Source organism: Ranitomeya imitator, chromosome 5 (assembly GCF_032444005.1).
Source record: "Ranitomeya imitator isolate aRanImi1 chromosome 5, aRanImi1.pri, whole genome shotgun sequence".
In the NCBI taxonomy this organism is placed as follows: Eukaryota; Metazoa; Chordata; class Amphibia; order Anura; family Dendrobatidae; genus Ranitomeya; species Ranitomeya imitator.
Window position 1 is genome coordinate 315,386,690 of NC_091286.1, and position 26,909 is coordinate 315,413,598.

Genomic DNA, 26,909 nt, shown 5'->3' on the forward strand with positions numbered 1-26,909 from the left:
TATCACACTTAATGTTGTAGCGCTCCAGCTGGGTGTGATGCACGCGGTCCAAGCTGACTTCCTATGTTCCACAGGCCGGATGTGCGGCCCAAGCTGTAATCATGCGGTCCAAGAACTGGAAGCTTGTCGCGTGTGGTTAATCACAAAGCGCGTGCAACAATTTAAATGGAGGCAGCACTGTCTAACACATGCAGCAGAAGTTCCTCAGGGGAAATGGCAGGTTCCCTATTTTTCTGTGCTCCCCTGATGAATCATACCTGAATAAACGCATGAAGAGACCTCTACTGGGGAACATGGATCATGATAGCCAACAGGACAACTTGTATGCAATAGAAGATGCAGCCCTATGGAAGCGGGGAGAATGTTCCATTTTATTTATTGAGGATTATCAAGACACAGATTTAAATGGTGTTACTGTCCTCCTCTATTGAGGGTTTTTTATGTAAATGATTTCTTGGACATCATAATCCTATTATTTTCTGCTGTAACTGTACTATACTAGGATGAGTTTATTGTATAGCTATCCTCTTCTGCACTTGCCTCCTATACATACACCATTTGAGTGTTCATGAATATGGCGTCACTATGTGTAAGGTCATTTTAGGTTTAACAGGCATTTTTTTTTCTTCCATTCTTTATTTAAATTTTCAAATTTAAAGAACAAACAAACATTTACAAGTGTAATAGGCATTTCTGATGTTCTCACACGAGGGATCGCAACTTGATCCCCATGATTGAAAATCGATCCATAATTGTGGAGCTGTTGAATCAGGCCTGGCTTCAAACCTATCCTCAGATACATCAGTTAAATGATACATATCAGTCCTCTAAACTGGCTTTTAACCTATGTCAGTGTGGCATTGCTAGACACGAGGCATCGGCAGTTGCCTACTTTAACATTCATTCATTTTGCTTCCTGCCCGGGATCCGTTTTTTCACCTGCTTGTTCAATCAGTGTTACAGTGACCATTAAATGGTGCTGGTACCTATGATTAGGGTGACTCTCTCTTTGACAAAGTCCATCATATACTGTATATGCAGGTACCACCGTCTGTGTAGTAAATGGGTAGGGAGAGGACGCTACTCTCTAATTGTATCTTGGGTGTTGCATCCATTTCTGCACACTGCACTTTCTGTTACATGTTGTTTATACTGTGTGTGTGTGTGTATATATATATATATATATATATATATATATATATATATAAGCTATTGAACCCGTTCTACACCCGGGTGGCGAGCATTTATATTGGTATATGGTCTCCATCCTGGTATGTGCTGCTCCATCCTGCGTCCCCATCCTGCCATGTGCTGCTCCATCCTGCCATGTGCTGCTCCCATCCTGCACCCCCATCCTGTCATGTGCTGCACCCATCCTGCGCCCCCATTCTGACATGTGCTGCTCCCATCCTGCGCCCCCATTCTGACATGTGCTGCTGCTGCCATCCTGCGCCCCCGTTCTGTCATGTGCTGCTCCCATCCTGCGCCCCCGTTCTGTCATGTGCTGCTCCCATCCTGCGCCCCCATCCTGTCATGTGCTGCTCCCATCCTGCGCCCCCATTCTGTCATGTGCTGCTCCCATCCTGCGCCCCCATTCTGACATGTGCTGCTCCCATCCTGCGCCCCCATTCTGACATGTGCTGCTGCTGCTGCCGCCATCCTGCGCCCCCGTTCTGTCATGTGCTGCTCCCATCCTGCGCCCCCGTTCTGTCATGTGCTGCTCCCATCCTGCGCCCCCGTTCTGTCATGTGCTGCTCCCATCCTGCGCCCCCATTCTGACATGTGCTGCTGCTGCCATCCTGTGCCCCCGTTCTGTCATGTGCTGCTCCCATCCTGCGCCCCCGTTCTGTCATGTGCTGCTCCCATCCTGCGCCCCCGTTCTGTCATGTGCTGCTCCCATCCATATGCCCCATACGCTGCTCCATTATGGTTGATGGCCCCCATAAGGTGCTCCATATTATATGCCCCCGTACACTGCTCCATTATGGTTGATGGCCTCCATAAGATGCTCCATATTATATGCCCCCGTACACTGCTCCATTATGGTTGATGGCCCCCATAAGATGCTCCATAATATATGCCCCGTATGCTGCTGCGATATATATATATATATATATATATATATATATATATATATATATATATATATATATCAAAAATACCATACTCGCCTATCGTCGCTGGGTGCCGAGTGCTGGGGGGCCTGAGCAGGCGGGGACACCGGCGCGCTGTGGGGGTCAGGTGCCGGTATCGCCACCAGCTCAGGCCCCCCAGCACTTGCTATACTCACCTGTTTGTCCCATTCCACCGCTGCGTGCCTCTTCTTCCGGCTCCTCTGGCTGTGACTGTTCAGTCAGAGGGCGGCGCGCATTAAGCGCGTCATCGCGCCCTCTGAACTGTGAACATCACAGCAGAGGACCCGGAACACTGAGCCGCACGCAGCGCTGGAACGGGGGACAGGTGAATATACTTACCCTCCTGGCGCGTCCCTGCCTCTATTTTGGAGATCGCGGTGTGCGTTCAGTGTTTACGCATACCGCGATCTCCTGGGAGCGTCACTCTGTGGGGTCAAGACTGCGTCGGCGCTTGCGCAGTCTATAAAGGCTTCGGACAGAGTGATGGTCCCAGCGTTATATATATATATTTTTTTTTTTAAATACCGGTAGTTCAATAAAGGTTATTTTTTAGATCCCAATTTGCTACTATATAAATTTGGGTTGGAATCAGTCCCTATGCTTTATACACTCCTGACTTTGGGAGCTACGTAGTTTTACATAGGGAGCAAGTCCTTTTATAAGTGATGCAAATGCTGGGTCCCTGCTTATTGCAAATACCTTAGCACTTGGTAGATGGCCATAGTGCCAAGCATGTCATCTACACAGTAATATAAGAAGGTTTGCTGATATACAGCTCTGGCAAAAATTAAGAGACCACTGCAAAATGTTCAGCTTGTCTGATTTTCTCTTTATAGGTATATTTTTCAGTAAAATGTAAATTGTTCTTTTATTCTATAAACTTCTGACAACATGTCTCCGAATTTCCAAGCAATACATTTTGTATTTTATTTTTCTGAAAAGGAGAAATTGTCAAAATAATGATAAAAAAACAATGCTTTCAGACCGTAAATAATGGAAAGAAAACAAGTTCATAATCATTTAGAATCAACAATACTAATGTTTTAACTCAGGAAGGGTTCAGAAATCAATAATTTGTGGAATAACCATGATTTTTAATCACGGCTTTCATGTGTCTTGGCATGCTTTCCACCAGTCTTTCACACTGCTTCTGGCGCAAAAATGTAAGCAGTTCTTCTTTGTTTGATGGCTTGTGACTATCCATCATCCTCTTGATTACATTCCAGAGGTTTTCAATGGGGTTCAGGTCTGGAGATTGGGCTGCCCATGACAGGGTTTTGATGTGGTGGCCTCTTAATTTTTGCCACAGCTGTGTATATGCATGTTGTTCAGTCATGTTCTTGGGTAATCCACTGTGCACGAATAATGCTTGGGAGGTATCAAGGTTAGGGTTAACATTTTGCTTTTCAGGTTCTGTCAGTATGTGATGTCAGCTAACCAAGTAGTTTTGTGTGTTTTTATACCAGTAATTTTGTATTTTAACTATATCAATGATAAGCTGTATGTGTATGTCGGAAGCGGCTATATGGAACTCACTGGGTGAGCCTGCCCATACACAGCAGGTGATGGCTATGTGTTACAGCCAGGACCTGCCTCCGACTATCATAGGTAGAGTGGAGCTCGGTCTGCAGTTGTTAACCGGTTAAAAGCCACTGTCAACCCCTTAGGGGACTATTAAAAGCGGTGAAAAGTTAAAAAAAAAAATAAATTAAGTATGAAAATAAAAATAAGTTCAAAACACCCCACTTTTCCCCCCTTTAAAAATAGATAGAAAAAAATACACATATATGATATCGCCGTATTCAGAAAAGTCCAATCTGTCAAAATACAACCATTATTAACCTTCTTGATAAACACCATGAATGAAAAAATAAATCAAGAATGGCAAAATTATGGCGGGGCGGGGGGGAGGGTTGTCGCTTTGAACTGCTACAACAAGCGATTTAAAAACATCACATCTATCCCAAAATGGTATCAATAAAAATTTGGTTTTGCCACTCAAAAAAACAAGCCATCCCACAGCTCAATCAACCAAAAAATAAAAATAAATAATCATGTTGCGGGTCTCGGAAAATGGCGACACAACTTCCCCAATTTTTTTTTAATAAACTTGTTAGTTTTTTGTTTATTTTTTGACCGCTAAAATAATAAAATAGCTAGACTTGTTTGGTATCACCATAATCGTACTGATGAGCAGAATCATATTGTGAGGTCATTTGTACCACAAAATGTACACACACAAAATGTACCACAGATTGTACAATTCCCAAAGAACAAGAACAATGTCAGAATTGATTTTTTTTTTCCACAATTTTGTCCCCAATTGGAGTATTTTTCCCTGTTTTCCAGTACACTGTGTGCTAAAATGAATTGTGGAATTCAAAAGTACAACTCCTCCCTAAACAAAAACAAGCCCTTATGTGTCTATGTTGACAGACAAATGTAAAAAGTTATGTCCTTGGGGAAGAAGGGGAGGAAATATCAGAAATGGAAATTGGAAATGTCATGAAAGGTTAAGAGTCAGCTAGACTCATAATGTGTTAGATATTTTTTTAAGTCAACATGCTACTATTTTAATGAATATTGTGTGTATGTATGTATGTATGTATGTATGTGTATGGTGGCCTGATTCTAACGCATCGGGTATTCTAGACTGTATATGTATATAGCAGCCACATAGTATATAGCACAGGCTACGTAGTATATAGGAGTACTACATGGCCTGTGGTATATACTATTTGGCTGCTATATAGATACATACATATTGTAGAATACCCATTGCGAGAATATAGGCCACACAGTAAATAACACAGCCCACGCAGTATATAACACAGCCCACGTAGTATATAGCACAGCCCACATTGTATCTAACAGTGGCCACGTAGTATATAGCATGCAGTATAGAATACAGCCCACGTAGTATATAGCACAGCCACGTAGTATATTACACTGCCCACGTAGTATATAACACTGCCCACATTGTATATAGCAGCCATGTAGTATATAACGCAGCCCACGCAGTATAAAACACAGCCCACGCAGTATCTAACACTGGCCAGGTAGTATATAGCAGCCACACGGTATCTAACACAGCCTACGTAGTATATAGCAGTGTGGGCACCATATCCCTGTTAAAAAAAAAAAAATAATAATAATTAAAATAAAAAATAGTTATATACTCACCCACCGGCGGGATCCAGCGAAGCTCTGGCGATGCGCGCACGGCTGCCGCCATGTTTCGTTCCCAGGATGCATTGCAAACTTACCCAGATGACTTACCGGTCTCGCGAGACTGCTAAGTCTTCTGGGTAATTTCGCAATGCATCTCTGTGAATGGAAGCTGGTAGCAGGCGCGAGCGCATCGTCGGACTACAGAAGGTGAGAATAGCAGGTTTTTTTTTTTATTATTATTATTTTTAACATTAGATCTTTTTACTATTGATGCTGCTTAGGCAGCATCAATAGTAAAAACTTGGTCACACAGGGTTAATAGCAGCGGTTACGGAGTGCGTTACCCGCGGCATAACGCGGTCCGTTACCACTGGCATTAACCCTGTGTGAGCGGTGACTAGAGGGGAGTATGCAGGCGCCAGGCACTGACTGCAGGGGAGTAGGGAGGGACTAATTGGACTGTGCTCGTCGCTGATTGGTCGCGGCAGCCATGACAGGCAGCTGGCGAGACCAATCAGCGACGCGGGATTTCCATGACGGAAGTTGCTGACAGAAAGACAGACAGACGGAACTACCCCTTAGACAATTTTATATATATATATATATATATATATATATATATATATATATATATATATATATATATATATATATATATATATATATATATTAGATATATGTATGTATAGTTATGATTTATTCACACTGGGTGGGATCTCAGGCCACGGGTACACGCAGGCGCGAGAATAATTACATCATGTGATGTGAGTTGAATGGCAGCACAAACTGCGCCGGGGACGTTAATGAAGGCAGAGGAGCCAGCGCACAGAGGGGCTGAGTGATGGATGGGAGACGTTTGTATCTGGGGGGAAAAGACGTGCCCCCGGACAGACTAAAGGTATGGCAGGCAAATTATAAAGAATAATATTGCAGCGTTAAAAGGGACCCCAAAAAAAGAGCCACCTTCACAGAATGCAGCATTAGTGTTGCACAAGACGGCTCTTTTAGTTAAAAACGCTGGAGGGGGGAGGGGTGACAGGTTCCCTTTTAACCCTGCTGTCATATAGACCCCAGTGCTGAATAAATTGAAATATTTGTAAAACTGGACAATCTCAGACATTGACCTTCTATGTATTTTCAAGTAACATATTTCTTCTTATGTTGATGATATTTTGAATTTGTTTTTCAATTTTGTTTCAAAGTTATTTTCAATTTTCTGTGTTTGGGACTCTCCTGACCCCATAGTACCTTATTGTCTAAATTATTATTTTTTTGAATATTTTCTGTTTTATTCACAGGTTTTGTAATATAATTGTCAATAAACAATGGCCAGTCACTTCCAAGTGACCCCAGCAGTGTTACTGGACAGTGCAAACGGTGCTATGTTTGTCCTCGATCGAAGGACAAAAAGACGAGATTTGTTTGCAGTGACTGCAAGAAGTTCATTTGTCAAGAACATGGCACTATGACTTGCAGTGAATGCAAGGGCTACATTTATTGCCAGATCATTTGTTTTTACTAAAATCCACACAGTTGGTTATTGTGCATCTTTTTTTATTGAATTTGAATACTTTTACTTATTAGTAAAGCATTTTGGTATAAATTTCAGTTTGTGTTTGATGATGACAAATCACTTCAAAGTTTTAAGTTTGATTTCATAACTGTTCTGAAAAGATGACAGAATAATAATAAAACTTGATTATCATCAATCCTTCCTATAATATAGATAACATAGTGAAGGTGCACCAAGATTATTCCTGCTTTAGATCAGGGGTCTCAAACTCTGCTGGGTGTATGGGCCACACATAGAAAAAAATGTGAATTTGAAGGGCTGCATTCTTTGCAGAACAAGATGACCTTTTCAGTGATACAATCATTTTTTCTATACACCCTTTGATCATTTTTAAACATTTGTGGCTTTTTTTATTTTTAAATGGCATTTTTGTATGGGTTATGGTATAGTTTTATATCTTGGGTCATTCGGGTATGACGATAACAAACGTGCATTTGTTTTTGTTACTTGGTTTATACATAAAACAGCATTTTTAGTGTGAAAACAAATATATATTTCATACTTTTATTTAGATTTTTTTTTTTTTTTTCATTTTTACAAATTTTTATTTCCTTTTTGTGCCCCCCTAAGGTTTCTTTTACACATACCGTGTTTTTCCTGGCCGTTTTTGCGGCCCCAATAGATCTCTATGAGGCCACAAAATCGGCCAGCAAAATTTCCACGGTGCGCCATATAACCGTGAGGGCCGTATTTACAGCTGTTCACGACGTACAGACACGGTCCCCATTGAAAATCTATGGGTGCCCCAAAATCAACGGAAGTTGTTTTTTTGCGGTGCACCGTCACTTCCGGTTTTGCAGAACGCCGTTTTTTCCATAGTATTGAAAAACGGCGATCTGCAAGTTTTTTGCGGTCCATTATTGTCGCAGACCGCCTTTTTTGCGGCGATATGGCCCGAGAAAAGGCCCGCAATAACGAGCCGCAAAAAACCCGGCAAGTGTAAAAGTAGCCTGACAGTAATTTTGTCTTACAATTAGCACTATTACAATTGTGACCAACAACTTATAGTAATGTCTTCATCTTGTAGTAGTTTCCCCCATCTTGGTCCACTTCTTGTTGTAATGTTGCCATCTTGTAGTAATGTCCCCATTTTATAGTAATGTTCCCATCCTGGTCCTCTTCTTGTAATACTGTCCCCATCCTAGTCAGTAACTTGTAGTAATGTCCTATCCTAGTTCCCATCGTTTAATAATGTCTCCATCCTTGTCCCCATCTTATAGTAGTGTCCCCATCCTGGTCGCATCTTGTTGTGATGTCCTATCCTGGTCCGCATCTTGTAGTAATGTCCCCATCTTTTATAGTAATGCTCTCTTCCTGTTTACTATCTTGTAGTAATTTCCCCAATTCTGCCACCCTTCACATACACACAAAAATAAAATCCCTCTCACCTAACCTCAGCTATGTCAGCGAACAGCGTTCACTTCTCCTCCGCAGCCTGGGTGGTGCATGACAGTGACGTCATACGCTGTCCGCACCGGCCCTCCGACGTCAGCAGTCCTGCCAGCCTATGGCCAGTGGCTGGTATTGATATTGTGGCGTAGAGAGATGGTGCGTCCAAGGACGCACATTTAACTACAGAGTCGTTGACATCTGTGGCCCGGGACTGAGCCGCGATCACCACGGGAGCTCTGGTGCTTGCGGGCCGCATGTTTGAGGCCCTGCTTACACGCAATAAATGACCACCTGCATATAACCTCAAAGATTAATGCAACATTGCCTGAAACCGCCACCAAGACATCATGCTATATAAATATATATTAGTCATGTTATACCATTTATTAAACAGGTCCTGTATACACCAAGAAAAGGAGAATGGACACGTATCTCATAAATATTTCCTATGCAGTTTAGGAAAATATTCCATTTTAGTAGATCTATATAGAAAATAAAGGCTGTTATTAGTCTGTTTTTTTCCTCATTGCTTCACACATCAGGGAAGACAAATGGGATGTTGGTACTTGTGTGAAGCTGCCATTTAACTATGAAGTGAAATGCGTTTATTGAGTTTCCCCTGAAGACATGGTCCGCTGTGGCAATGCTGTCCATATTTGGTGGCCAGGCAAGGAGAGCCAGGTGGTGCTGCAAAGCATAGCACAGTCAAGCGTGCTCACATCGAAGTCTGACATTTGTCATCCTGTACTGCTGCAGGGAAGAGAAAAATCTGCTTTTCCATATGCTTCACATTTCATTTTGCCTGCAGTTTTGTCCAGATGGCTCCTGAACATTGTTTCCTTTAAGATACATTCCCAGATGTTTGTGAAATGCCAATGGAGATGAGGCCACAACTGTGTAACACTGATGTTTGCCATTACTTACACACTTCTAATTCTCTCATCTATCTGTAAATAACAGTATGGAACAGGTATACCTCTTTTTATATTTTTAGATTTGTATACTTTTTTGTAATTTTACGTGTTCTTTATTAGTTTGACTACTATAGATCTAGAATATCAAAACCTAACACTATAAAGTGACAAAGGCACATTTTTTACTTTACTGTTCTCGTTCGGGTAGTCAATTAGCTGTTGCCTCTTTTTTTTTTTTTGTATTTGGGGCTTAATTTTTCTGCCTTTTTTTTTTATTCCACCTTTTGCGGAGGTCAGGGAGATTTATACATACAAATTGTGAATATGTGTCTATATTTAACTGTTTACTTGTTTTTTTTACAACAACATACGTCTGGTAAAAACATTGTTGAATTATGTTCTTTTTTTGCTATAAATCATTTTTAGATATCGAGCATACTTGTTTTTTTACATGGGCATGCTAGAAACTGTGATTCAGACTGGTGATTTTTTTTTTTTTTTCTTCTTCTGATGTTCGCTTCTCCTTTAATACACAATAAGATGTTTTTACTGGTTTAGGCTATAGTGGCAGCTCCTTATGCTTTGTGTGTAGGACTTTTCAAAGAGATTGTTCCCTTTCAGACCATGCTGGGCCTGGCTGGCTCTGTAATCGCCTTCCCCATCCATCCTCTGTCGTGTCTCCAACGCTGCTCTTAGCGTTTGGCAGTGGCAACATCGCCATCACGTACCAACTACACAGTATGTCAGTATGAGAAAATAAGGTTTTGTCTTGGAGACTTTTAAGCGAAGGACCAGTTAGCTTTTGGATCTGTAGCTTAAATTACTGATCTGTCTATACCACAATTAAGACAACAGGGGAAAAAAAATCACCGCTACAAATGTGCACTAAAAGATTTATTGCATAATGCTTCGTCCCACTAACGGGTATTTTTGTGTGTGCGTGTGTTTTCTCTTTTAGATTTCCACATATCTTTTAAAACTGATCCGCCATCAAATTTTACAGTACAAATTGCCTATAGTATTGTATAGATCTCTCAGGCCTGATGATGTTGTTACTTTAAACATCCATGTCAAAATGGCTATATAATCCTGATATTCAACAGTGCAGTCTATAAGTCCAACTGTGGCTGGGCTTTTTTAAGATAAAGATTACGCAGCCATTCTCTCATGTTCTTTTTCAAAGCAAGTACATCAGCCTCAAAAGTCTAAGAGGTCTTCATAATAATGTTTGCTTCTGGTATAGTGATCCTGGTGCCAGATCTGCTTTACCATATTAATACCCAAAATAGCAAGCATTAAAGAAGCCCTCCTCCCATCAAAGATTTTATCCTCTCAATATATTGCAATCATCATATGATATAACACTGTGTACTTACTATTGCTCATTTTGCCTTTCTACCCAGCTAATTTGTCTTTTTTCTCTGCTCTTTGTAGAAGCTGGAAGGTTCTTGTCCCTGCAGAATCGTTCCCCAGGTGCTCTGCTCCTCCACACTGCTAGGGATTTTTGCAGTGACTCATGCCTCATACAGGGAAATTGACCTCCTGTTTCTACATAGAGCGCAGAATGATTCAGCTAGTCAATTTTTTTAATCATCTGATGTCATAGACCTAACAGAAACAGAAGTATTAACTGGGTAGAAAGGCAAAATGAGCAGTTGTAAGTGCACAGTATTATTTAATATGATGACTGCAATATATTAATGGGGAAAAAAAGATGGAAGTGCTGCTTTAATTTTCATCCATTATTTATTCAGGTATTTTTACTTGTAAATCAATATTTTTTTAAGGTAGTTGAAAGTGTGTTTTTGTTTTTTATTTTTGTAAAAACACTTTTTTCTGCTGCACGCCGCCAGCAACTATTAAGCTCTGTAATAATAATCTGCTCCAAATTCTAGTGCACCTTTAAAACGGTATTATGGAGATGCAGCTGTAACCTGGGAAAATGTGTCTGCCTGGACAGCCGGATCTGATCAGTGTGCCGGAAAATATTTTGTGCGACTTGTCAGTCTTGTTTTATTCCTCTTTAATTAAATGTAGCTTTTTTGAACTTTAATTACGCATTTGTGTTTGGTTGATGTAGGAAATTCAGGAGAACTCCCTGTGGAGGAGGCTCCTTCGCCCTGCTCTTCAGTGCAGCAGAACCCTTGGCATAAACATTCTATTAACGTAAATTGGTCCCTGCCATGTCCCCAGAACACTTTAATGAGACTCGCTCTTTAACTCATTAGTGCAAATGTGAGCTCATATGTCAAAAATCTACATTTCAGGAGTCCCCATTCCTGGCATTTATTAAGTCCATAACTCGTTTGCATTGACATGCTGTGCTAATCAATATTTTCCTAGTCTGAATATGTCACTAATGTTCTTATTTAATGCAATGATCGCGACAGCAAGGAAGTTGCCAGTAGAATCGGAGACTGCAAGGAGTATCTTAATTTCTGTGTTATCTCTAGGCTATAAGTTAATGAGACTGTGGCTCAAATGTCCACATTTCCAACAATTGAATAAATGTGCATACGTAATATGTTGGAAGAGAAATACTAGTTGGACTCCACTGGTTGTGTTTTTATGTTCTTTTTTTCACATTACAAAGCTTGTTTGTTCTTTTTGGTTTGTTTGCTACTTTCATCACTTATTATTATTATTATTATTATTATTTATTTATTATGTCTTCATAAGGGGATGTAGGGCAGTCTAATGTTTTGTAATATGGAAAATGATGCAACCCCCAGGATGCATGCACCACCATATATGTATGCAAGAGAGTTCTGTATGCGATATAAACTAGTAAACCCAAATTCACTGGGTACAAATTAGTCATAGAATTGGACGTAGCATAATTTGCCTGGCCTAGGAAGCAACTCCATATTAAATGTGGAGTCTTTAAATGCTACAGATTTACGCAGATACACTTTTGTTAGTGGATAATATCCCAAAATACATAAAAACAAAGTGAGAAGTGGTCACAGCAAAAGAAAAATTTACCAAGTTTCTGGTGTTAAAAAGTCACAATGCAGATCAAATATCCCATACCCACAAATAATTATAACCTTCTAATCCTAAATCTAAGGAGATTGAATCTTCTTGTGGGGGAGGGTGATAGGCATGCAATAGATAACATCTGATATGCTATGAAATAGTTAACCATCATGACTACATAGTGTTAAATACATAGTGAACATATATCTGCAAATAAATGTTGGATAAATATGCAGGTATCAGAAATTGGAAGTTCGCATACAGATAATAAGCACCAGAGCAGGCGTCAGTAAGGAGAGCACCCCTAAGTCCCCGACGCACGTTTCACATGTTACGCTTCATTGTGGGGGATGGTCATGCTATTATAAACTATAATATTTAATATTTGTAGCAGATTTTTCAGCAGCAAAAAAAGTTGTCAGGAAACCTGCTAGATAAAATCTGCACATTTTTTATGAGTTTTTACGTGTTTTCTCTAGTCCTTTGAATGGGTGGAAAACGTTGCACAAACACTGAAAGAAGTGTCATGCTGAAGATGGGGATAAAAAAAAACCAAAATGCTTTGCTGGTTCTAATGCACCTGGAAAAATAAGGAACATGCGCATAAGATTTCAGAAATCACATTCCCTTTGCGGTACAGTAAAGCACTGCGAATGGCAAAAACTCAACATGTGAACAAGCCGTTAATCTAGATTTCTTGTAGACTGACCCTCTTTTTTCTGCTTCTATTCACAAACCATAATGTATTAGATTGTATCATATACACTTTGCTGTATGTGCTGCTCCTTTATGCACATAACCATACAATGATATTCTGCTGGCACAGTAAAAATATAGGGACATCTGGTGCTCCAGATGCTGTGATGTTTCCAGATGTGTCACTGGTGTATTCTCTGTCTACTCTTAGTGGCACAATTATACTAGCGTAAAATACATCTACATCATATAGTGGTGGTTTACGGGGAATGTGTGTAGTCAACCAATTCAAGCCTGATCTAATCAAATAACAATGCTATGCTATTAAAGGGAATCTGTCAGCAGGTTTTTCCTACGTAATCTGAAGACTGCATCAGTTAGGGGTTAAAACATAGATTTCAGCTTTGCCTCTCTTACCGAGCAAAGTCCTGTTAGGGGTAGGGTCAGGGGTAGGGTCAGGGGTAGGGTCAGGGGTAGGGTTAGGGCTAGGGGTAGGGTTAGGGCTAGGATTAGGGTTAGGGCTAAATTTAGGGTTAGGGTTGGGGCTAAATTTAGGGTTAGGCTTCTTTCACACTTACGTTGGTACGGGGCCGTCGCAATGCATCGGCCCGACATACCGACACACGTTGTGAAAATTGTGCACAACGCATCCGCTGCCCAATCTATGTCCTGTGGAGGAGGGGGCGGAGTTACGGCCACGCATGCGCGGTCAGAAATGGCGGATGCGACGTACAAAAAAAACGTTACATTGAACGTTTTTTTGTGCTGACGGTCCGCCAAAACACTGATCCAGTGCACTACGGACGCGACGTGTGGCCATCCGTCACGATCCGTCGGCAATACAAGTCTATGGGCAAAAAACGCATCCTGCGGGCACATTTGCAGAATCCGTTTCTTGTCCAAAACGACGGATTGCGACGGATGCCAAACAACGCAAGTGTGAAAGTAGCCTTAGGGTTAGGGTTGGGGCTAAAGTTAGGGCTAGGGTTGGGGCTAAAGTTTGGGTTAGAGTTTGGATTAGGGTTAGGGTTTGGATTAGGGTTGGTATTAGGGTTAGGGTTGGCATTAGGGTTACGCTTGGGATTAGGGTTAGGTTTGAGATTAGGGTTAAGGTTAGGGTTGTGATTAGGGGTGTATTGGGATTAGGGTTAGGTTTGAGGTTAGGGTTGAGATTAGGATTAGGGGTGTGTTGGATTTAGGGTTTTGATTAGGGTTATGGTTAGGGTTGACATTAGGGTTGTTTTGGGGTAAGGGTTGTGATTATGGTTAGGGTTAGTGATTAGGATTATGGATCAGGTTGGGATTAGGGTTAGGGGTGTGTTGGGGTTAGGGTTGGAGCTAGAATTGGGGGGTTTCCACTGTTTAGGTACATCAGGGGGGTCTCCAAACACGATAGCCAATTTTGCGCTCAAAAAGTCAAATGGTGCTCCCTCCCTTCTGAGCTCTGTCGTGCGCCCAAACAGTGGGTTACCCCCACATATGGGGCATCAGCATACTCGGGATAAATTGGACAACAACTTCTGGGGTCCAATTTCTCTTGTTACCCTTGTGAAAATAAAAACTTGGGGGCTACAAAATCCTTTTTGTGGAAAAATATATATATATATATTTTTTTTATGACTCTGCATTCTAAACTTCTGTGAAGCACTTGGGCATTCAAAGTTCTCACCACACATCTAGATAAGTTCCATGGGGGGTCTAGTTTCCAAAACGGGGTCACTTGTGGGGGGTTACTACTGTTTAGGTACATCAGGGGCTCTGCAAACGCAACATAACGCCCACAGACCATTCTATCTAAGTCTGCATTCCAAAACGGCGCTCCTTCCCTTCCGAGCTCTGCCGTGCGCCCAAACAGTGGTTTACCCCCACATATGGGGCATCAGCATACTCAGGATAAATTGGACAACAACTTTAGTGGTCCAATTTCTCCTGTTACCCTTGTGAAAATAAAAACTTGGGGGCTACAATATCTTTTTTGTGAAAAAAAAAATATTTTTTATTTTCACGACTCTGCATTCTAAACTTCTGTGAAGCACTTGGGCATTCAAAGTTCTCACCACACATCTAGATAAGTTCCATGGGGGGTCTAGTTTCCAAAATGGGGTCACTTGTGGGGGATTTCTACTGTTTAGGCACATCAGGGGCTCTCCAAACGCGACATGGCGTCCGATCTCAATTCCAGACAATTCTACATTGAAAAAGTGGTCTAATTTCTCCTGTTACCCTTGTGAAAATAAAAATTTGTGGGCAAAAAGATCATTTTTGTAGAAAAAATGCGATTTTTTTTTTTTTTTTTTTTTTTTCCCACGGCTCTACGTTATAAACTTCTGTGAAGCACATGGGGGTTTAAAGTGCTCACCACACATCTAGATAAGTTCCTTAAGGGGTCTAGTTTCCAAAATGGTGTCACTTGTGGGGAGTTTCCACTGTTTAGGCACATCAGGGGCTCTCTAAACGTGACATGGCGTCCGATCTCAATTCCAGCCAATTCTGCATTGAAAAAGTCAAACGGCGCTCCTTCACTTCTAAGTTCTGCGGTGCGCCCAAAAAGTGGTTTACCCCCACATATGGGGTATTGGCGTATTAAGGAGAAATTGCATAACAAAATTTATGGTTACATTTCTGTTTTTACACTTGTGAAAATAAAAAAAATGGTTCTGAATTAAGATGTTTGCAAAAAAAAAGTTAAATGTTCATTTTTTCCTTCCCCGTTGTTTCAGTTCCTGTGAAGCACGTAAAGGGTTAATAAACTTCTTGAATGTGGTTTTGAGAACCTTGAGGGGTGTAGTTTTTAGAATGGTGTCACACTTCATTATTTTCTATCATATAGACCCCTCAAAATGACTTCAAATGTGATGTGGTCCCTAAAAAAAAAAATGGTGTTGTAAAAATGAGAAATTGCTGGTCAACTTTTAACCCTTATAACTCCCTAACAAAAAAAAATTTTGTTTCCAAAATTGTGCTGATGTAAAGTAGACATGTGGGAAATGTTATTTATTAACTATTTTCCATGACATATCTCTCTGATTTAAGGACATAAAAATACAAAGTTTGAAAATTGCAAAATTTTAAAAATTTTCGCCATATTTCCGTTTTTTTCATAAATAATCGCAAGTTATATCGAAGAAATGTTACCACTAACATGAAGTACAATATGTCACGAAAAAACAATCTCAGGATCCGTTGAAGCGTTCAAGAGTTATAACCTCATAAAGTGACAGTGGTAAGAATTGTAAAAATTGGCTCGGTCATTAAGTACCAAATTGGCTCTGTCACTAAGGGGTTAAAGTTTCTGTATGAAACGTTTGTTTGAATTTATTTACGTTTATAGGAATATTTTAATGAGCAAAATAAAGTTTCCAAATGTGAGCTAAATTCTCGCACAAAGTTATGTATAACTGGGGTATTCCAGGCATCTCTGCCTGAAATTTTTGCACTTGATGTAATGGGATGCTGTTGGACATGGGGGAAGACCTATGTGCACAGATCTTTATGTAAGTTTTATGTATTTGTCTGTGTATTTGCTCTTAAGAACGTTATGTTTTACTTTCAGGCTCCTCAAAGGTCATTCGCTTACAAGAACAAAGTGGTGAAATTATTAGAGAGAAATCAGCGATTCATATAACGTCTGTCCCTGTGAAAGGAATAACAAACTTGGGCAACACTTGTTTCTTTAATGCGGTCATGCAGGTGAGTGCTTGAACAATTGCCAAAAATCTGGGAACCTACAGCGAAACCTGAGTTAAATGCCCTAAAAGAAAACATAAATGTGTTATGCCTAAGTAACTAACTATATAAAATGGACAGACACTGGCTCATTATAAATATGTCAAAAAGTTTATTAACAGCATACACATATCAAAAAGTTAAATAGAGATTCATAGCACAAATGGGTAAAGAAGATGACAACAAAATACACTGCAGGGTAGAGGCGGCAAATCTATAGAGTAATGGTGGGTTCATGAAACATTCACTAATGCAGTCATAAAAGAAACATGAAATAAACCCAGGGGCAGTAATCCTACTACCCCAATCAGGCTGGGAAAGGAGACAGATCCACAAAATCAAACATAAATAAAGTGCTGCAAATAGTACTACCAACAAGTTGCTTACCTATGTAGGGACCTCCGTGTCAACCTGTTATGGTCCCAATCGCCAAAAATCTGTTGAAGATGAGGATCTTTCCTGGATTTTATAATTCATTAATGTACTTGTGTAAAGTTAGATTATTTTCTGTAGTAACCCCCCACGACAGCACACCGGAGGATGTTATCACTTTCCTAATGGGGACATGAAATATCAGAGGTTAAATAACCCCTCCCACATCCTCCCGCTCAGTGTTCCTTCCTGTCCCTATTTGGGATGAAGATATGATCCACGGTGTGCTGTGGCGACCACAGTCACCAGAGGGAAAAATAGTCAAACTGGGCAGCAGGTGACCGAGTAAGCTTACCTCTCCTCCCTGAGCGTTGCCCCGTCTCCGTCTGGACTCAGGACCCCCCTACAGTCAGCCCCTTTGGGCAAGGTCTGGGGGGTTCTTTGGCTGGAGGCCTCTCCGAGCTCGCCAGCCTCCTCTCCTCCTCTGGCGTTGCTGTATCCAGACAGCGCGTCACGCTGGGCGCGCACGCGTGAGAACTTCCGGGTCTGGAGCCAGCAGCAGGAAGTGACATCACACGCCAGCCAGCTTCAGTATACTGGATTCAGGGATTCTTGCGTTGCACGCTGGAACGCATCGGAAAACAGCGCAGATGGTGTCGGCTGCTACTCCCTCCCACCACACCTGGACATTGGAAGGGAGGAGGTCCTCTAATTAGAGGACAGGTGCTGGAAGTCCGGTCGCCTGTATAGGAGCCCTGGACGAGGAAGACTTCAAAGGTAGGTCCACTTTGTGGTAATAACATGGGGATGTCGGGTTCTTCTCGCTCTGCGTCTGCAGATTCTAGCACCCTCCCGGTCCCAGTAACTGCTCTGGCATTGGGTGTCCATTCCCTGTGTTCAGGTTTTAGAGCCTTATTATCCTTTCTCCCCTTTCGTGTAGGGGGACAAGAAACCTGCACCAGGAAGCAAGTCCAAGACTTTACGGAGATGTGTAGTCTGTACAAAACAGCGGGCCTCTTCATACAAGAAGACATTGTGTAAATGAGTGCACTGAGAACGTCATCAGGGAAGAGCAACCTTCCTTAATGGAAGAAATTAAGGCCTAATCCAACAGGAGATAAAAAACCTCCCTGGCCACCTATTCCCAACCCATGCCCTTTCCCAGTGTCCCTCCAGAAGCTAAAAGGAGGAAGCTTAATCTAGAGGAGGAAGGGAATGATGACTCTCCGGATGAAATGTCGATCCCAGACGAACCTCTGGAAGAAGGCGAATTAATCCTGGACTCTGAGATCTCCCAACAGGAGAGATATTATTTATCCTCAGGGAATATAGAGGAACCCCTTATGGCAGTAAGAAAGACCATGGAGGAGGAGAAGACTGCAGAGATGGTACAGGAAGAGATGTTCGGGGGTCTCCGTTCTAGGAAGAAGCAGGTGTTTCCCATTCATAAAAACATCTGGGACCTGGTGCTAGAGGAGTGGAAGTTCCAAACCCCCCCCCCCAAAAAAAAAAAAAAAAGTTAACCACTCCAGCGGAGATGAAGGACAGGTTCCCTGTGGATGACGAAAAAGCAGCATGCTAGTCAGAGATTCCAAAGGTCGACGTCCAGATTGCACGGGTAACTAAATGACTACACTACCATTTGAGGATGCCTCACAGTTGAAGGACCCTCTGGAACGCAAAATGGGTGGTCTACTGAGGAAATCATGGGAAACATCGGCATCTTTATTAAATACAAATGCCATATCCAACTGTGTGGCTCGATCGATGTACCCTTGGCTAGGACAGCTGTAGGAACACCTGTCCACAGGTACCCCTAGAGAGGACATCCTGGCTTCTCTACCTCTTCTCCAGAAGGCAACAGGGTTCTTAGCAGATGCCTCTGCAGAATCCGTAAGAATAGCAGCAAGAACATCAGGATTATTGAACTCTGTGAGATGAGCACTCTGGCTAAGATCCTGAAGTGGTGACATGACTTCAAAAATGAAGTTGTGTTCTATCCCCTTCAAAGGCAAGTACATGTTTGGTCCTACCCTTGACAAACCACTAGACAAAGCTTCGAATAAAAAGAAGACCTTACCTGAACCTAGGAATACTAGGAAAAGGCCCTTTCGTCCCCTAGAAGAAGATACACCTCAGTACAAGGGAAAGGGCAAATCAAGTTGCTAAGCTATCCAAAACGGGAAAAAGGCAGGAATTTTTTTTTCTTCCCCATTCCCAGAGACCAAATAAACCATGGCACCAACACAGTAGGAGGTTGATTCTCAACCTTCCTTCCACAGTAACACAAGATCTGTTCAGACCAATGGACTCTAACATCAGTCAGAGAAGGAATAAAGATAATTTGCCTTGTATCCTCCAAAGGCATTAAAGGGAACCTGTCACCTGAATTTGGCGGGACCGGTTTTCGGTCATATGGGTGGAGTTTTCGGGTGTTTGATTCACCCTTTCCTTACCCGCTGGCTGCATGCTGGCCGCAATATTGGATTGAAGTTCATTCTCTGTCCTCCATAGTACACGCCTGCGCAGGATATTTCCTCTTCCTATTAGGAAAGGGGAAACATCCTCCTGTGTGCTGCTGTGGTGGATTTTTTTTTTTAAAGATTTTGTCTCTCACAGTTGAAGTGTACCTACGATAAAAATTATAGAACTCTCCATTCTTTGTAGATGAGAAAACATGCAATGGGCAGTGTATCAAATACTTATTTTCCCCACTGTATATATCCCTAATGTAGGGACAGATACCCACATATTGGATTAATCACTGGAGGACACATACAGAAGAGGTCCCCATGTGCAAGAACAATATATGGACCCTTCGCAGTCCAATAGTTCACCATAATACAAAATTCCTCCTGCTTTGAAGGTGGAAATGGGTCCCGTGACCTCTTGGGCCTCTGTGCAGTTGCACCAATGTTGTGTCTGCCCCTGGGACTATTAGGCTGCACTGGACAAAGCAGAATCCATAATATCAGTGAATTGAAAGATACTTGAAGCCTAAGCAGTTCATTTCTATATACCCTGCTACTTTAGACTTGGGAATGTGATGTCACCTAATTCATCTATATATATAATTGTCTAAGGGTCACTTCCATCTGTCTGTCTGTCCTTCTGTCACGGTTATTCATTCGCTGATTGGTCTCGGCAACTGCCTGTCATGGCTGGCGTGACCAATCAGCGACGGGCACGGTCCGATTAGTCCCTACCCTACTCCCCTGCACTCACTGCCTGGCGCTCGCTCCATAATCCCCTCCACTCACCGCTCACACAGGGTTAATGGCAGCGGTAACGGGCCGCGTGAAACTGTATGTCCCCAACTATTTACTATTGATGCTGCCTATGCAGCATCAATAGTAAAAATGTCATGTTAAAAATAATAAAAAAAAAAACCTGCTATACTCACCATCCGCCGCCTTTCCCACTCCTCGTCTCTATACTACGTGGCTCTGTGCTGTATACTCCGTCGCTGTGCAATATACTATGTGCCTGGACAATATACTCCGTCGATACTATGTGGCTGGGCAATATACTACGTGGCTCTGCTATATACTACGTGGCGGGGCAATATACTACGTGACTGGGCAATATACCGTACTACGTGGCTCTGCTATATACTATGTGGCTTGGCAATATACTACGTGGCTCTGCTATATACTACGTGACTGGGCAATATACCGTACTACGTGGCTCTGCTATATACTATGTGGCTTGGCAATATACTACGTGGCTCTGCTATATACTACGTGACTGGGCAATATACCGTACTACGTGGCTCTGCTATATACTATGTGGCTTGGCAATATACTACGTGGCTCTGCTATATACTACGTGACTGGGCAATATACTATGTGGCTGGGCAATATACTACGTGGCTGGGCAATATACTACATGGCTGGGCAATATACTACGTGGGCTGGGCAATATACTACGTGGACATGCATATTCTAGAATACCCGATGCGTTAGAATCGGGCCACCATCTAGTGTTTTATAATCATGTAACCACATCATCCAAGGGATTATTCATGAATGCGTGTGACGAGATATTGATGAGCATTAATTACAATGATTACTACAGTATTGTATACAACAAAAATTACCTCTACTACTCCACTTGAGCATAAAATAGAAAAGATACTGTGTAGGCAAACTTTGGTTAAAAATAAAATGTGTTTTGCATATAGTGTAAGTCTGGAGCATTCTTGAAATCTATATAAAACGCAAAGTAAGGGCTCAGTCAGTTGTAAGTTTTATCAAGTACAAGAAAATCGGATGGCGTTTCATCAGTGATTTTTGTTGGATTTTCATCAGTTTTCAGTGTATGTAAAAAAAAAAAAAAAAAAGAAAAAAAGCGTATCCTATGTACTAGTCCGTTAAAATAGGATTGCAATCAGGTGGCATCCAACTGTTGTCTAATTTTTTTTCACGGACCCATTGGCTTGCCTTGCTGATATTGATTCCACACTCTGATTAATATCCAACGTGGTCTCTGCAGTTTTCCTTGGATCATGTGGAGGAAGAAATCATGGCCCCATTCACTTATATAGGTATGAGTGCTATCTGTGACAAGTTAATTAAAAGAGAAATTGAAGAATTATAAGCTCCCAGTCAGAATGAAGTCCCTGATGGATTGTCGTTTAACTCATTTTGCACCCATCAATAGCAAATATAGAGGCTCTAAAAGACAAACTCTGCAAATTTGTATTAAAGCCAATAACAAAATTCTTAGCCCACAATACATGCATTTAAGTAAAAGAATAAATTTGGCCCCAAATGTGGCCAACTCCCTTCAAATCAAAAACTGAAGCCTTGATGCCACAGAAGGACATGTATATCATATATGTTGGCATGTTGATATCCTGATCCGTTCTCACGGCATGTAGATATTTTCCCCTGTGGAAAGGGGTCAGCCAGGTTATGTACTTTTGCACGTCCACTAAGTCTCTGATAGGAAGAGCTTGGAAACTAACAGACCCCCCCCCCCCCCCCATTTTGTCTAGATCTATATGAGCTACTGAAGGCCGCTCACTGGATCACCTTACGGCCTCCCTCGGCAACACATCGATACAATTTGTGCATATCTGGATTCCTGGGACATCTGATGCCATAACCAATTTCTAAGACCCCTGATGGAGTCACAACCATAACACCACCCTCCTTGATACCTTTTGACCTAACAATCCCCTCGTTACTGATCCCTTGTTTTGTAGTTTAAACCCCCCCATACACACTACTCCCGTTTAATCTTTTCTCTTTATTAAACGTTGAATTGTACATAATATTGAGAGTTCAGAATATTGCACACTAACCTGAATTATGTATTGTTGTAAAATCCTAAATAAAAACAGTAACAAAGTGGTCCATGAATGTGTAATTCTGTTACTTAGGCCGTGCATTATGCTGATTAGGGCGACCTTTTCTTCCTCACATCAATCAATGCATGCTGAATCAAGATGAATATGCCTACTTGTTCTGTATGTCATAAATGAGCAAATTCCTTTCTAGCTAGCAATGAAAAGTGAAGTATTGGCGCACTTGAAGCCATTGTGTGGGCATAGGTAAGATTAGCGCAGGATTCTTGCGCACTTAATCATGCGGTACACACGCAGATAACGAGGGGCGCAGAGTGCTAGAGAACCTAGTTGGTACAATCCTGGGAGAAACCGAGTGCTGTGATTTATGTCACTTTCATGACCAGATTGCTCATTATTTCCTAAAAAAAACAGTTCCTGGAAATGTTATTCTGCCAGCTGGCTAATCCTTTCTCTCCACACCATAAAATACTGGTAATGCCACTTTTTGCAAGATGAACGTTCAATGTGATCGAAGCTAGAATGGCAATCGAATGGGCAACCTTTTTATATGGACTGTTAGTGATCTGCAAGGCAAAAGTGATGCATTTTTACTGTTAAACTAACAAACATGCAGGTTTCTATGATCAGGGAAGTGCAAATTTGCAAAGGAATTTGTATTTTCTTCCCTTGTTTCTATGGGTTTCCTCCATGTTTTGCAGTTTTCTCCCACACTTCATAGATATACTGCTAGGGAATTTAAATGGTGAGCCTCAATGGGGACAGTGATGATAATGTCTGGGATAAATGGCGACCTATCAGCAAGTAAAAAGTGAACACCATATGGATTGCAATGTTATTATACACGGACTCCTCGAACTGTATGATATATGACAAAAACAGATATACTGTCTGCAAATAAAACCCCACTGAGATATAAACTGCTCCATAGATTATAAAGATCACGTATATACGTCTGAATGAGGCCTTAGGGACACTGGAATAAAGAGCTGTTGTAAGTGGCACATTCTCTAGCGGGGCTAGTACCACAAAGATCAGTTTAGGCTCATTTTATTAAGCCTCATTCAGCTGTCCATGATTCACGTTTTTTTATCTGTGATTTTCACAGAGCATGTACGGCTTAGGCTATGTGCACACTTTGCTGATTTTGCTGCGGATCCGCAGCAGTTTCCCCTGAGTTTACAGTACAATGTAAACCTATGGGAAACAAAAAAACGCTGTGCACATGCTGCAGAAAAAAACGTTCGGAAACGCAGCGGATTACATTCCGCAGCATGTCACTTCTTTTCTGAGGATTTTCACCTGCTCCAATAGGAAAATGCAGATGAAAATCCGCATAAGAAACTGCAGTAAAAACCGCGATAAATCCGCAGTAAAAACCACGACGGGTTTCACTGCAGATTTTGGAATTCCGCTGCGGAAAATTCCGCAGTGGAATCCGCAAAGTGTGCACATAGCCTTACAGTCTATAGGGCTGTTCACGTACCATGCATACTTGGAAAAATCATGGCGACCAGTCCATTTATATATTTTTTAGCTGCACCACAGATGAAAGTACCAATGCAAGTCTGTGGGTTCGTGAAAGTTCTAGACAGCACATGGTTGACATCCCTGTACGAACCATGTTCTGTCCATGATTACTATTGTAATGAATAGGAGAAGCTTTGTTAGTAATTTATCCACAAAGCAGTGAAAATCACTGATGAAACACTGGTAGAAACGGACACTGCCCAAACTGATGAATATCGGAGCCAAAACACTGATGACACTTGTACCATCTTTTTGCATACGTGAAGAAACTGAAAAAAAACAAAAACACGCTGCTGGTGGGATTGAGTGTGTTTTAGTCTTTGCTGATGAATAAAACTATGCAGAATACGAACAACTGATCTTGACAGTGTAATATTACATGACTGTCTGCATAAGATGTCTGCAAAGGCAGATGAGGGTTACTGGACATAAATGTAGAGTAATGCACCTAGAACGGAGTAATCCGATTGCTACGTATACGTTAAATGAAGATATACTAAGGATTGCAGAGCAGGAGAAGGACTTGAGTATTCTGGTTACAAGTAAGGTGAGCAGCAGTACTCAATGTCAAGCAGCAGCTGCAAAAGCAAGCAAGATTTTAGGGTGTATCAAAAAACAGGTAAAAATCCGTAATAGCAATGTATTATTGCTCCTCTAATATATTCCATGTAAGAACACATATAGAATACGGGATTCCGTTTTGGTCCCCACATTCCAAAAATGATATTGAGAAGTTGAATCATTTGAAAGGGAACCTTGAACCAGCTTTTTGTACTTAATCTGAGAGCAGCATAAGATAGAGACAGAGACCATGATTCCAGCAATGTCTCACTTGCTGGTTTACTTAGTGCAGTTTTTTTTTAATAAAATCACAGTTTTATCAGCAAGAGATTATCATTAGAAGACTAGTAAGCCTGCTGCCAGGTATTCAAGCATATTCATGAGCTTTGCATAACTCTACTCTCACCACTTATTGGAAGCTTTCTGCCTATGTACAGTATACACAACAAGCTGCCAATCAGTGGTGTGTGCAGGGTTATACGGAGCTGAAAATTCAGAGAGCTGATAGGTCTGCAGAAGATAAAACTGTGATTTTATCAAATGACAGCAAGCAGCCCAGTAAGTGAACATCACTGGAATCGGGCTCTCTGCTCCTACATTATACTGCTTTCAGCTGGCGTGGTAAAACGTAGTGATTCCCTTTAAAGACTGAAATGGGGTGGAAGGCCTCGGCTGTGATGGGAGGTTAGAAAAGTTGGGCTTGCTTAGCTCAGAAGGAAAGATGCCTCAGAGAAGTTATCATATGCAGTCATGGCTGAAAGTGTTGGCACCCTTGAAATTGTTCCTGAAGATGAAGTATTTTTCCCACCAAAATTATTGCAATTACATGTATTCTTACATAAAAAAAGAGAAAAAGGCAAATTGGACATAAATTCACGCAAAACCCCAAAAATGGGCAACACACAAAATTGTTGGCTCCGTTCCAAAAATGTGGATAAATAACTTTGTTTCAAACTCACCTGTGGCAATCAGCAGATGTGGGCAATATGAAAATCACACCGGAAACCAGATAAAAAGGAGAGAAGTTGACTCAAGCTTGGCATTTTGTGTGTGTATGACACACTAAGCATTGAGAACAGAAAGAAGAGAACTGTCTGAAGACTTGAGAACCATAAAAGTTGAAAAATATGAACAATCTCAAGGTTACAAGTCCATATCCAGAGATCTTGTGGTTCCTTTATCCACGGTGCGCAACATATTCAAAAAGTTTACAACCCATGGCACTGTAGCGAATCTCTCCTGAAGTGGATGGGAGAGAAAAATTGATTAAAGGTTGCAAAACAAGGATAGTCCCGATGGTGAATTAGCAGACCCAATGAAGTTTCAAAGAAATTCAAGCTGTCTTGCAGGCTTAGGCTACTTTCACACTTCCGTCGGTACGGGTCCGTTGCTAAGCGTCGGGCCGACGTACCGACGCACGTTGTGAAATTTGTGCACGACCTGGGCTGATGCAGTTTTTCAACATCTGCTGCCCATTCTGAAGTCTGGGGAGGAGGGGGTGGAGTTCCGGCAATGCATGTGTGGTAGAAAATGGCGGACGCGATGTACGAAAAAACGTTCCATTGAACGTTTTTTCGTGACGACGGTCCGCCAAAACACGACGGATCCGTTGCACGACGGACGCGACGTGTGGCCATCCATCGCGATGCATCGCTAATACAAGTCTATGGGGAAAAAACGCATCCTGTCGGCACATTTGCAGGATCCGTTTTTTTCCCAAAACGACGGATGCCAAACGACGCAAGTGTGAAAGAAGCCTAAGGGTGCATCAGTGTCATTTAAATGAAATGAAACTATGGCAGGAGACCCAGGAGGATCCCACTGCTGACACAGACACTAAAAAGCTAGACTGTAGTTTTCCAAAATGTATCTGAGTAAGTGAAACTCCTTGGAAGCATCTTCTGGACAGATGAAAACAAGATAGAGCTTTTTGGTAAAGTACATCATTCTTCTGTTTACCAAAAACGAATTGAGGCCTATTGTTACGGAGCTGCAACACAGAACTAGGATAGAAGGGGGAATACTGACCGTGCTCTGAGCATAGGCTGACACCCTACGATAGAGTGGGTGACCCATTCTTTGCGAATAGATCCACCGACGATCCTAGGTTAATCTCAGCGAAGACCTATAGATAGGGGGAAGGAGGTCCCTGAAAGATCTAAGGACTGGGTATTAAAACAGGTCACCTCCTAATAGAAAAACACAGAGACGGCTGCAGAAACCAACTGAAAACAGAAACCAAAGATAACAGAACCAGAGATCCCAGAACTGCACAATATCAAACACAGAAAGCTATCAAAGCACCTAGCCAGAACTCTAGCGGATTAACACTGTTGTCCAGCAAGGAATGGGATGCAGGTGCTGGGTAATAAAGGGTGATACAATCACCTGACCTAAGACAACCCAGCACCAGGACCAGCAGCCAGAAAACCACAACAAGATGGCGGATGGTCAAAAACAAAACCGATTCTACAAAGAAAAGAACGCAGTACCTATAGTTAGATATAGTAGTGATTGAAAGATGTTTTGGGGTTGATTTGCTACCTCTG

General features: G+C 41.7%; 1 protein-coding gene across 4 annotated transcripts in view; it reads left to right on the top strand.

Annotated features, from left to right (window-relative positions):
• USP45 (ubiquitin specific peptidase 45) overlaps positions 1-26,909 on the top strand; it is a 196,510-nt gene that overhangs the window by 59,834 nt on the left and 109,767 nt on the right. For all 4 annotated transcript variants that reach the window (XM_069726315.1, XM_069726316.1, XM_069726317.1 and 1 more), the window contains one exon: positions 16,414-16,550. In XM_069726315.1, the coding sequence (XP_069582416.1) occupies positions 16,414-16,550 (137 nt within the window). The remainder of the gene's footprint in view (positions 1-16,413; positions 16,551-26,909) is intronic.